A 14,329-nucleotide genomic window follows, 5' to 3' on the forward strand; every position below is an offset into this window, starting at 1 on the left:
AATTAATTATATTATTTTATAATAATTTTTTTTTATCACTAATTTATCTTAAAATTGATTAAACATTTATCATAATAATTTTGTTTATCAATGATGAGAAATTTCTTTTCTTATAATTGTTTTTCTTAATTATAAAATGATATATTAGTAATTTTTACTTATTTTTAAGAAAAATCAATGATTTTTGTATACTAATGAGGATTTGTTTTTAATTTTTTTTTTATATTATAAAATGATATAATTAATTTTAAAAATATTAATTTTTCATTAGATATGAGGTTGTCAAGTATTTTCTTCCAACTTAAGAGTCTACTAGTCTATGAACGTTAAGTATTTTGCCTGCAATATATATATATAAAAATATGATGTGGAATTAAGAATAATAATAGATATAATTCCATTTTCCGAAAGACCAAAAGTCAGCTTGCCCAAGAGGAACTCCAGAGAGAGAGAGAGAGAGAGAGAGAGAGAAATATCAATCGAGATCGCGATGAGCTCTGAGACGACGACGGAGAGCGGTGGCGGCGGAGGAGGAGGAGGGAAGGGAGGTTCTCCGGCGTCTGCGTCGGCGTCGTCGTCGGAGAAACAGAAAGAGAAAGCGAGGGTGAGCAAAACGTCGCTGATCCTATGGCACGCTCACCAGAACGACGCCACGGCCGTGAAGAAGCTTCTCGAAGAGGATCGCTCGCTCATCAGCGCTCGTGACTATGACAGCCGAACTCCGCTCCACGTGGCATCTCTCCACGGCTGGACCGACGTCGCCAAATGCCTCCTCGACTTCGGCGCCGACGTCAACGCCCAAGATCGATGGAAGAACACGGTCTCTCTCTCTCTCTCTCTCGATATTGAATTGTTGTAATTTTTATTTTTATTAATCGATGATTGATTGGTTGATGATATTCTTGATAATATATATTATTTTTTTGGATTTGGACAGCCACTGGCTGATGCAGAGGGCGCTAAGAAACATCCGATGATCGAGATCTTGAAATCATACGGCGGCTTGTCTTATGTGAGTATTCGCATTTATGTGGTTTTGAATTCTTTTTTTTTTTTTTTTTTTTTTTTTTTTTTTTTTTTCTAGTCTTCTGGTTTATTTTGTGGATTTTTGTTTCTCGAAGAAGTTGGTTCTTCGAGTTGATATATGAAGCTTTGTTGGCCTTTGGGAGGGCTAAATTTTCCGCGAAGTTAATTGAGTTTTTGTGTTATTATATAATTTAATAGGTTATGAAATACACAACGATTCTCGATTTAGAAACTTTATTGGTTTTTCTTCTAGTCCTTGAGACTAGAAGTTTCTAATCTTTCAAATGTATTTGGAGTAATGCTCAATTGTAACAGCTTTTACTGTGTCATTCAAGTGAAGAATTTGTTTCGAATACTGGGATTCTTTCTTCATGATTGTCAGTTTTTCTTTTATTATTATTTATTCAATTATTTCTAAGGCTTCAATCTTCACGTTTCAGGGGCAAACTGGAAGCCATTTTGAACCAAAGCCTGTTCCTCCTCCTCTTCCAAACAAGTGTGACTGGGAAATCGAACCTTCCGAGCTTGACTTCTCGGGATCAGCTATCATTGGAAAGGTAATTAATGTTTGATAGTACTGGTGATTCTTATAATAACCTTCAAGCTACTAAAAAAAGTCCTGAATATTTTAGTCGCAATACCAAGCTGTTCAATAGAATGAAAATGAGATAAGTTCTGTCTTCTTTTATTTTTGTTAATGTTATAGTTTATTTTCTCATACTCTATTTGAAATGCGAAAGAGAAATCCTTAAGCAATTATTTTCCTGACAATCAAACCGGGATATCTTTTGCATGGGTGTGTTGAATCTTCTCAAGCGAGTCGAAGGGAATGTGCTATATGTGCAGTGTGGTTATTTCTCATTGAACACCAGTGATGCTGTACTTTCTTAGTAACCGCAGTAAATGAATTATGCCTATGATGCTGTCCTTGCAGGGATCATTCGGTGAGATTCTAAAAGCTCATTGGCGTGGAACACCAGTCGCTGTCAAGCGCATTCTTCCATCCCTTTCAGATGATAGATTAGTAATGTAAGCTCTGTTATGTATGCATTATTATCTTTATAGTTACATTATTCTCTCTCAGGTTCCCTATTTTTAGTCTTCTGTCTGAGTTAAAGGATTTGTATTTTGTTTGCTTGAAAAGGAAACAAAAAATATGATACTGATAACTGAACAAGTGAACTTCCAATTTTTCTGTGGGACAGTGTTGCAGCTTAGTCCAGTATATTTGGTACCTATAAGTTAAAATTTATCTGCCTGTTTACTTTTATGATTCAGTCAGGACTTCCGGCATGAAGTCAAGCTGCTAGTTAAGCTTCGCCACCCAAACATTGTGCAATTCCTTGGAGCTGTAACCGAAAGGAAGCCACTTATGTTAATAACAGAGTTTTTGCGAGGGGTATTTTTCTTCAAACTTCCTATAAGTCATTGAAGGAGAAAAAGAAAAAAAAAAGTGTATTTTGCTGAGTAACAACGATGATGTTGGATTTTACTTGTACAACACGTTTTGATGTATAGTTGCAAATGCGCTGATTATTGAACTTGCATTTCGCGTGTCAAGAAGTTCTCACAGTTTCAAAGCTACTGCTCATTATTTCATGTCTCGTACTATTTTAGGGTGATCTTCATCAGTACTTAAAGGAAAAGGGATCGCTTACTCCTACGACAGCTATTAACTTTGCATTGGACATAGCCAGGTTAGTCATGCAACATCTTTTACTTCAGACATTCTCAGGTGCTTACTTAAGTTCCGTAAAGTCACAAAACGAGCACAAGAGTGAAAAGTAGCTCTCCTAACACACAGAGCTGCTCTTATATATGTATATATACGCTTCTCTATTATTTAACGGACTGCCCATTTTATTTTTGTTCATGCAATCTTTTGAAATGACTGTTGTGCTCATATGACTCTCTGCAATTTTATTCTGTCTAGGGGAATGGCTTATCTTCACAATGAGCCTAATGTCATTATTCACAGAGACCTTAAACCGAGGTGAGTCGCTCATTTCTTGGATTACATTACCAAAGCAACTCATTTTATGCATCTTGAACAAACTTTCCTATTCACTGCAGGAACGTACTTCTAGTCAATTCTAGTGCAGATCATTTGAAAGTTGGAGATTTCGGTTTGAGCAAGCTCATCAAGGTCCAGAACTCTCATGATGTGTACAAAATGACTGGCGAGACTGGAAGTTGTAAGTATCAAATGTAACGTTCCGTATTTGGCGCATTAAGAACTTTGGATAATTATTTTATTTTATGTATATGTTTGCTCCTTAATATTTTTCATGGGAACGACCAAAAGACCGGTATATGGCTCCGGAGGTATTCAAGCACCGGAGATACGATAAAAAGGTTGATGTCTTCTCTTTTGCGATGATACTCTACGAGGTAATGTAGCTTTTTAGTCACCACTAGTAATATCAGGAACACTAGTAAAATTTCTGATAAACTTAAAACATGACCAATTCAGATGCTCGAAGGAGACCCGCCACTATCGAATTACGAGCCTTATGAGGCAGCCAAGTATGTGTCTGAGGGGCATCGCCCTATGTTTCGCTCAAAAGGATACGTTGCTGATTTGAGAGAGTAAGTCGTAAATTTTTCTGACTTTACCTCAACTTTTTGTAAAATTAGTACAAAGATATATAGATATATATATATATATATATATATATATATATATATATATTTCAAAATGAGTACGTATATGCTTTTCTAGCTCTCTATCTACTTGGTCTATGTGCATTCAATACCATCTAGACGCTGTGTTTCTTTCGTGATTTAATTCTATTAAAATCTCCAATTTGATTGTCGCCCGATCTGAATCGTTATTTTTCTTTCCCATCCCTGGTTCAGATTGACAGAGCAATGTTGGGCCATGGACATGAATCAGAGGCCTTCGTTCTTGGAAATTCTCAAGAGACTCGAGAAGATAAAGGAGAACTTACCCGCGGATCATCACTGGAGTCTATTCAATAACTGATTCTTAAGGCCAGTCAACTGTCAGAGACACGTAGATTTGCCTTATTTTTCTATACCTCTCAGCTGGGTCAGTACTGAGAACTGGGAAAGAATTGTGATTAATTTGACTATTCTGATTCATCTAAAAAATAGATTTTATTTACTTGTCTATTCTGCAGACTTTGGAGTCTTGTATCTTTCATCACAAACCATGTTTGTCCAGATAAATTTATATTGTTTATTTTCTCTACTGGATTGTAATTGGATTTTAATTCTTTCTTTTTTTAGTATCCCAAGTGTATTTTATTCAGTTTAGTTTGTGAATTTCAAATAAATAAAATATGAAGCTTATAATGTTTCTCATAAACGCCATTTTATGACCGGTGTGAGACGTCATAACATGATGGATTTTTGCGCAAGAAATTTTGTTGCCTTGAAGTTGAGTCTTACATGATAATGTTCATTGGATTAATGGACCTTTCTCCTACATCACGAGCCTAATATTGAAACTGAACTACATCGCTGATGTGAAATAAGAGAATATTTATCTCGTTTTGTTTGGAATTAGAGGTTTTCGGTACAACCAATGATTAAATGCGATGATTTGATTTTACAGTAAAAAAATGTCTTACTATTGTTCAAAGAAATACAGGCTCAAATATTTGCTTCGGCCGATATGCACTTCAAGTTTTTGAACTGGCTTGAATCACAATTTGAAAATTTTGCATTACTTGTCGAATTTATGTTATTTTCTATATAATTAAAAACATCGGGAATTTTCAGTGATTTCTTACTCAAATTCACCTAAATTTCCGAAATAACTTATTTATCGTATGTCGCTGACATTACGGTCTGCCAGGCCACTTATTTAAGTAAGGAGTACAAAATTTCAGTGGCATTCTTACGAAAAAAAAAACCGCGGATCATAAACATTAATAAAATTTGTACTCCTTACTTGACAGAATTATGAAGACAACAAGTTGAAATATTTGATTGATATATTACCTTTATGCACCTAATTTAATATTAGGGAAATTGTTTCAAGTACCACCATTTGATAAGTTTTTTTCAATTTTCCACCAAAAGTCTAATTTGACTAGAAATACTATTACTTCACTTGTACAAATACAATTTTACACTCAACTATAATTTTTCTTACAATCACACACCAACCCACACCAACTCTTTTAATGACCATTTAATCTCCATATTGTCTCTTTAATATTCACGCTCTTTATAAGTCTGAAACATTTTTTCCTCTCTCTCTCTCTCTCTCTCTCTCTCTCTCTCTCTCTCTCTCTCTCTCTCTCTCCCCTGTAAATCCCGTGGAAGCTCACCCAAGCTTTGAAATTATTGTCTCTAAAACCCTCGTCCAAGTTCAGCCCGCAGAATTCGCCCGCGCTGAGCGCACAAGTCCTCGTCCAAGCTCCAACTCCAGATCCTCGCCCAAACTAAAGCTCGAGGTTCGTTGTTTTTGCCTTTTCAAAATTTTCCGTAGTTTAAAAAGTTCTCTGTAATTTTTATAGGTTGTTTAAATGCTTTGTTTGGTCTGTGTATGTTTAAAGGTTTTTCAACGAAGTTCATTATTTGTCGACTTTAGATGTCAACAATTGCCATCAACTGTTGACATCTGAAGTCAACAAATAATGAACTTCGTTGACATTAATGTCAACAATGGATGACAATTGCTAACATCTAAAGCCAAAAATAATAACTCTGCCTATTTTTTTTTGTGCGCAGTGATGACGGCTATTTATTTATTATTCAAGCACAGTGGAACTTGGACATAAGTTCACAATTGAAAGTAATCTATTACATGAACAAACCGTCAATAGAGAGCAATTGTTGACAACTATTGCTCTCTATTGTTGACGTCAACTATGTCTACAATAGATATCTATTATTGATGTCAACAATTACCTCAATTGTACTTAGTCTATTACATGAACAAACTAAAAGAAGAAGTCATAAATGAGTACTTAAATATTACATTCTTTAACAAACCAAAATAAAAAGTTTCCTAATCGTCATCCATCTCCATGTCCGATCGCACTTTGGTTGCTATTTTCACTGCCCCGTGTCGGTATAGGTCGATCGTGAACTTATGTCGGTACATGACCATGTCATCTTGTCTGACCTCTGACAGATCGAACCCATGATTCATAAACTCAATGGCCTTCATAACAAACATGCCACAATCGCCATTGTTTAAAAAAGCTGGGATTAAACAGTAATTAGACATCTTGTGGAGTATGAAAATGCTATTATTCAACAATAGCCATATACGTACCCATTTTTCTGTTGTGGCATGTTTGTGTAAGTTCCGACTTTGAACCGGGCTGAACTGGTGTCTGTAATCTCTAATAGATCGAACACATTAATAGAAACAGAGGACTAACGGGAAGATTCAACAATTTTTTGGACATCGCACAGTACCATTTTTTATGATGCTTGTTCTCGGACATAGAGTCGTAGATCGTAATAGACCGTTCCTGAATCTTCACAGCTAGAAGAAGCTAGTGCAACCTATCCGCGAAAAAAAGGGAATGTATACGACATCGATGTCCACCCATGGCCAAGAGGGTTTCAGGGAGTTGTTGGTGGCAGTGATGCAACCATAGATTCGGGACTGCTTGGTCCAATCAAACCGATCCTTGTCTTTGCACTTGAGCCAAGCTTCATACCATTGAATGCAATAACTATGAAAGAAAACGTTCATATTGTGAACGAATCATTCAATTTACCACACTTCCTCTTCTTGCTGAGGTAGTAGACATAATATCTACATGCTGCAAAAAAAAAAAAAAATGAAAGTGTGAGGGATTAATATCAATTGTTGGCATATATGTTAATTGTTGACATTTATGTCAAAAATACCCGTCAATTGTTGACATCTATAAGTAATTAGCTCTCCGGTTGTTAAAATGGATGTCAACAATATATGTCATTTGTTGACATATATGTCAGCAAACAGTGGGCTAATTACTTACAGATGTCAACAATTGACGGGTATTGTTGATATAGATGTCAACAATTGATAATAATTCTTAACATCTATGTCATAAAAAGGAAAAAATAAAAATAAAGAGATTACAGTCGTACATGTCGGAAAGTCATTCTTCTTCAGTCCATAGTATGTACAAAAATGTCTTTGATCTGACTTCAAGTTCCGTGAAATTCCATTCCCATTATAAAGCATCTTCACTTTTCACGTACCAAAGCCCTTCCTCGTCCTTCTTTTTCCTCAATCCAATATTCAGTCAAGTCTCTATTACAAGGATGTTTTCAAGAGACGTTGGAACGAAATGAGCAGTAAAAGGATTCTTTTGGGGTGATTCTATGGCCTCGGGATGAGAGTTTGGAGTGTATTTCTCAGAGATCGAGTGATTTTGACAAGTCTTTTTGGTGAATCCTCTATGTTTATCGGAACAATCTTCCAGGAGCCCCGATTTTCCTTGTCCATTGCTTCATTGATGTCGTCCTCCATTTCCTCCAAGGTTCTGCCCTCAGGAACCGAGCCAACATAAATAAGTTGGTTGTCATTGTACATCTCCTCCTCGTATTGCTCACAATCCAACCGTAAGAGGTAGGCTCTCGATTGTGATTCAGTTAGTTTTTTATTTGAATCTAACTGGCTGTCTTGGATCTGTCCCGAATTTAGAAGAAGTATAAGTTAATCCATAAAAAGTAAAGTTTGTGTAATTATTGACAAATTAAGGTCTATTGTTGACCAACAATAGATGTCTATCATTGACATCTAGGTCAATAATAGATGTCAACAATAGACATTTATCGTTGACATAGATGTCAACAATAGATGTCTATTGTTGACATCTATATCAATAATAGATATCCATTTATTACGTTTCCATTTGGTTAATGAATATTTTGTAACATATATCAAAATTTAATGACTACTGATTCATCCATTATGTTTTGCAAAAACTAAAGTCTTGTTTAGGAAACCAGCTTTCCAACAATTTTTATAAAAACACGAAGCAAAATAAGACTAAGTAGTGTTTTTGATGTCTAAAACTTGACCCTTATCACTAATCTCGAAGACACTTGGTCTTCAAATGATTATACCTCCTTGATTGTCTTGTGTGACTTCATTCTCTTCTTCACCTTCTACACGGCTTTCTTGAACCGGACCTGTAACATTAGATTGATTAAAAAACAAGTTGTACATTATATGATTGCAGTTGTTGACATAAATGTACATATCATCTCTATCTTCCTCTTTATCTTTCTTCTTTCTTTCATCTTCTTTGTCGTCATCTTTCTTCTTTCTTCATCTTCTTTGTCTTCGTCACTCTTGTCTTCTTCATTTTCTTTTTCTTCTCTACTTCATCATCTTCTTCTTCTTTGTCTTCTTCATCTTCCTTGTCCTCTTTAACTTGAATCTGTGGTTCATCCTTCCGAGGGATCTCTGGTCTCGAATTGACCTCATTTTCTTGTCCACTATTGACATTCGTGTTAGACAGCTCCAACAATTTATCTTTGACACTTTGTGTGAATTCTTAGAAACTTTGTTTCATCTCCATCTTAAACAAACTCCACTCTCCCATCATATGGTTGACTGTGTCTTCCACATACTTCAACCAAGCCTATGTTAAAAAGTAGATGTTAGACATGTTTTTTTACTACACATAAATCAACAAAGAATAAAATTTACATACCTCTGAATCTTTGTTGAGGTCTGAATGAGGTGTTCTTGATGGAAGGGATATGTCTCTAGTTGATTCTACTCATGCCTGTAGCAAAATTTCAACAAAGGTTAAGAAATAAAAGCAGCAATTGATGTTAGATGTTAACAATTGACATCGATGATTGTCGTAGATGTCAATAGTTAACATCAATTGTTGACGTATATGTCAACAAACGACATAAATGTCAAAAATAGATATCCATTGTTGACATCCATGTCAACAAACAGGAACCCAAAACTCACGTATGTCAACAATAGATATCTATTGTTGACATGTATCCCAATAATAATTATCTATTGTTGACATATATGTCAACGATAATATCTATTATTGACATCTGTGAGTTTTGATTTCTCTGTCCGTTGACATAGATGTCAACAAAAGACATTTATTGTTGACATCTATGTCCATTATTGGAGCGTCACTTCCCTCCGCCGCCACGCCCGGCCATCCCCTCCTCTTCTTCGGAACCACCCCCGGCCCCACGGATTCTCGTTATCCTTAACAGCCATCTTTGTACGTTATATGTGTGCGTTGAGTTTGTTTAGGTTTACGTGAGACAGTCGGACTAACGAAATATATATAACCAAATTCAAAAACTATTTTTTGTTGTTCCTTGATGATAAAGTAAACATAATATATATTGATCTTAATATATATTATATTATATCGGGTACGTAATATATATCAGCCATCTTAATATATATTTTGTTGTTGTTCGTTATATAATATATATATATTGATATATATTATATTATATCATAAACTCTTTCACACGTGGTAATATATATATCATAACATCTTTGTACGTGATAATCGATATTTTTTTTTTGGTTGATAAATAAACTCTACAAAAAACTGTTTATGAAAAACAAAAACAAAAAATCGCACGCAGTAATGGATTTGAGGTACTTCACTATACTCTTTCATGAGCATTAACGATTAACATATTCAATAATTTAAGTAGTCAAGATCAGTTGAACTAAGTCGAATGAAGTACATATATTAAGTATAATATTAAGAATTCTGTTGTTATTATTCTTATTATGACTATTATTATTTATATTAATATTGTTACTTTTATTATTTTAGTATAATGATATATAAAATATGTTGTATTAGTTAAATATACTATTTCAAAAACTATTTTTTGTTGTTCCTTGATGATAAAGTAAACATAATATATATTGATCTTAATATATATTATATTATATCGGGTATGTAATATATATCAGCCATCTTAATATATATTTTTTTGTTGTTCGTTATATAATATATATATTGATATATATTATATTATATCATAAACTCTTTCACACGTGGTAATATATATATATATATCATAACATCTTTGTACGTGATAATCGATATTTTTTTTTTTGGTTGATAAATAAACTCTACAAAAAACTGTTTATGAAAAACAAAAACAAAAAATCGCACGCGGTAATGGATTTGAGGTACTTCACTATACTCTTTCATGAGCATTAACGATTAACATATTCAATAATTTAAGTAGTCAAGATCAGTTGAACTAAGTCGAATGAAGTACATATATTAAATATAATATTAAGAATTCTGTTGTTATTATTCTTATTATGACTATTATTAAAATTGTTACTTTTATTATTTTAGTATAATGATATATAAAATATGTTGTATTAGTTAAATATACTATTTTAAGAGATAAATGATCATAATCCTCTCAAACACTTCATAATCTATAAAAATAATAGTGATTTTATATTTATGAATGTGGTCACTCATTAATTTCCTAAACATCTGAATAATGTATAAATTTAATATGTAAACGATGATACAATTTTGTGTTGATTTTATAAGTCGAACATGTTAAAATTAAAATTTATTCTTATTAATTAGACCGATCTATCCCATCAAACCAGTATGACTAATCGGACATGTTACAATTATATTTATTTTTATCAGTCAAACAAGTCGGAAATCCATTTACATCAATCAAATATGTAAAACTTAATTCTTTTTTATAAGTCGGACAAGTATAACCAGTCTGACCAAAGGTATTCAAAATACAAATAATTAGCAAATTAAGCTACCAAAACTATATGAATTGCTAGATAGCCAATAGTTCATAAATTTTTGGTAAATAGCTACCAGCAATTATTTATACCGTCGAAAATATGTGAATACTCACCAAAGTTTCTCGCCTCAATTAAAAAAAATAGAAGCCGTGCGTTAAATGGAATCCCTATATTGGAATATTTTATATTTATTGTTATTTTTCCGGTATTAATTAGTATTAGGGTTTTCTTATAAATAGGCTTCAAGACCTCATTGTAATAGGAGTTTGGAATGAATGAAAAAAATCGATCTTTTGATCAATAGTGTTTTTTTTTAATCCGAGTCTACATCACTTCTTGAAGCCATAGTTGCTTTAAACTTTGCCGATAGAACACTTCATGTTGATGAAATTAATTCGAGTACTTTTTTGTTGTTCCACAAAAAACTTAATTGCATCAATGATCCTTCATCCCTCTCAACTTCTTATTTTATTTTTTACTGCTCATATACTATAATTAAAATTCACTACACACTTTTCCCCACCACATAACTCCCCCCACAAACCTAAGTTCCCACTTATTTCTTTCCTGATACAATTGCTCCAACTGTGTGAGGCAATCCAGTCCAGATTGAACAACTTAACCCTCATGAAGATCTCACAACATCGTCAGTAGTTTGCCTAGGCATTGCCTAGTCGACTCTCTCAACACACCTCGGCATAGCACTGTTGGTGTGGAGTCTAATTGATGTATGTCATTTTGGTCAGAAATTAGGTCAAGGATACTCTGGGTATTTCAGACTTGTTTGTTGCCTTAGTTGTTTCGCTATAAATATATTATAGCCATCACTTTTGGCTGTGTGAAAAAACAAAAGAGAGAAAAATCACTATAGAGAGAGAAAGAGCGATTATAAATACTTTTTCTGATTGGATTTGTTGACAGACAAAATTAGTACAACAATTGTCTCACGAATAGCACTTAGTTCCAAGGACGCAGTCTCGAAAAATCTAAGTCTCTAGGCAAGATTATTCCTAAGTGCAGATGACCTAGTAACAAATACCAAGAAATGAGGGTGACAAAAACTCACAGATGTCAACAATAGATGTCTTTTGTTGACATCTATGTCAACGGACAGAGAAATCAAAACTCATATATGTCAATAATAGATACTATCGTTGACATATATGTCAACAATAGATAACTATTATTGGGATAGATGTCAACAATAGATATCTATTGTTGACATACGTGAGTTTTGGGTTCTCTGTTTGTTGACATGGATGTCAACAATGGATATCTATTTTTGACATTTATGTCAACAATTGATGTCATTTGTTGACATATACGTCGACAATTGATGTTAACTATTGATATCTACGACAATCATCGATGTCAATTGTTAACATCTAACATCAATTGCTGCTTTTATTTCTTAACCTTTGTTGACATTTTGCTACAGGCATGAGTAGAATCAACTAGAGACATATCCCTTCCATCAAGAACACCTCATTCAGACCTCAACAAAGATTCAGAGGTATGTAAATTTTATTCTTTGTTGATTTATGTCTAGTAAAAAAAACATGTCTAACATCTACTTTTTAACATAGGCTTGGTTGAAGTATGTGGAAGACACAGTCAACCATATGATGGGAGAGTGGAGTTTGTTTAGGATGGAGATGAAACAAAGTTTCTAAGAATTCACACAAAGTGTCAAAGATAAATTGTTGGAGCTGTCTAACATGAATGTCAATAGTGGACAAGAAAATGAGGTCAATTCGAGACCATAAAGTGTAAGGGAAAGAGAGAGAAATAAAAGAAGGGATGGAATTAAAGGCGGGAATTAAATTGAGCGGGGAGAGAGAATGCTAAGAATAAAAAATATGAGGGTAAAATTGTATTTGTACACAAGATCTAGTAGTATTTCTGACCAAATTAGGCTTTTGGTGGAACATTGAAAAAAATCTTATAAAATGATAGTACTTGAGGCAATTTCCCTTAATATTATTGGTTAGCTACTTATTTGATTCTGAATTATTTTTTTATCGAAACTTTCAAGATTGAGGAATTTAGTTTCTAAGTAAAACAAAGTTCAAAATTAGTGTAAACTTCCTAAAGTAGAGAAACCGGATAAATCGATTAATTATTTATTTAATTTTTTTTTTTTTTTTTGGGTAAAGAATACTCTGAACTTATAGAATTTTGTTCTTCCTATGAAACCTCTATAAAAAAAATAAAAAAAATAGAAATGCACACACATATACATGTCGCACTTTTTGTGTCAAAGCAAAGGTTTGAATATCTCACGATGGCCCGTTTTGGTATGTAGAATAAACACCCAAAATATAACTTCAGATAATGTTTATCATTGCTATATCTAATATTACCAACTCCAAATAAAACAACCTCAAATACTAACTCCATATCCCTTAAGCCATTTTTTTTTTATTTTTTTTTAGATTTTTTTTTAGTAAATTTTAAATTGGCAAAACTATTTTTTGTTAGAAGTCACCTTAGTTCTATCATCTTTTTTTCGCTTTAAACATTTAAAGCACCTTGTTATATTTATTTTAAACTAATAAGTGATTTCAAACAAAAATAAAAGAAGAGAAAATGGGGAAGGCTCCCATAGTTTTGCTATTTTAAAATGGGATTATTCATATTCTATGACTTCTACAATGATTTTGGACCAAAATCAAATAAGTCAAATTTAATCCAAAAATATGACTACATGAATTGAGCTATTACATTTATATCCTTTCAATTTAGTTTAACCTTTTTCTTTTAATTTTATTACCTATATCAATTAATTTTATTTGGAATTAAAATTTGAAACCGTCCAAAATCTTTTCTTTTCATCTTTTGCGTTTCTTTTCTTCTTCTTCTTCGTCCAAAATCTCTCTCTCTCTCTCTCTCTCTCGCGTCCAAAAACTACTTCTCTCTCTCTCTCCATATCGCTCAACATCTCTCTCCATTTCGCTCTCTCTCACCGAAACCCTAAACAAACCCACCGCGCCTCTCTCCCACTCCAGTTCATCTTCTACATTTCTTCGGCCGAAACCCACCACGCCTCTCACCCAGACCTCACCGAAACCACCGCGCCTCTCTCGCTCTCTCTTTCTCTCTCCAGTTCTTCTCCATTTCTTCGGCAAAAACCACCCAAAATGACGAACACCCAGACCCCTAACGACGAACACCCAAACCAAAACCCTAAAACCACACCCATTTTGGCCGAAACTCAAACCCAAATATCGGACCCAAACTCAAACCCGAAGAAAAAATCCCCCGCCAAGAAACCCAAACCCTCGCCTGAGAAATCTCCCCCGGTGGTGCGTAGAAGTCCTCGCGTTTCCCATCCCTTGCCTGAGAAATCTCCTCCGAGCGCGGAGAAGAAGAATCCGAGCGCTGCGAAGAAGAAGCCGAGTGTTGCAAAGAAGAAGAAGAGGAAGACGATCATCTCAAAGTCGCCGAAGTCTCCGGCCAAGCGACCAAAAATAGATACCAATGTGGTATCCGAAGATGATTCCTTTGACGATTTCGTCATAAAAACTATCCTCTAAGCCCAGAATCACGAAGTCATCCAATAAAAATCAAAAG

At 34.0% G+C, this 14,329-nt stretch overlaps 1 protein-coding gene across 1 annotated transcript; it reads left to right on the forward strand.

Annotated features, from left to right (window-relative positions):
• The first annotated feature begins 368 nt into the window (after positions 1–368).
• Positions 369–4,300, forward strand: VIK (VH1-interacting kinase). Its single transcript, XM_089609888.1, has 11 exons — positions 369–820; positions 938–1,012; positions 1,467–1,583; positions 1,961–2,055; positions 2,305–2,425; positions 2,644–2,723; positions 2,960–3,019; positions 3,100–3,221; positions 3,332–3,417; positions 3,500–3,615; positions 3,886–4,300. Exons 1-11 carry the CDS (start codon positions 491–493, stop codon positions 4,010–4,012), a joined length of 1,329 nt encoding a protein of 442 aa, XP_089466014.1. The 5' UTR covers positions 369–490; the 3' UTR covers positions 4,013–4,300.
• Positions 4,301–14,329: the final 10,029 nt, after the last annotated feature.

This window comes from Urtica dioica, chromosome 3 (assembly GCF_054948205.1).
Source record: "Urtica dioica subsp. dioica isolate 48M chromosome 3, U.dioica_male_clone48M_v1_H2, whole genome shotgun sequence".
Taxonomy (NCBI): Eukaryota; Viridiplantae; Streptophyta; class Magnoliopsida; order Rosales; family Urticaceae; genus Urtica; species Urtica dioica.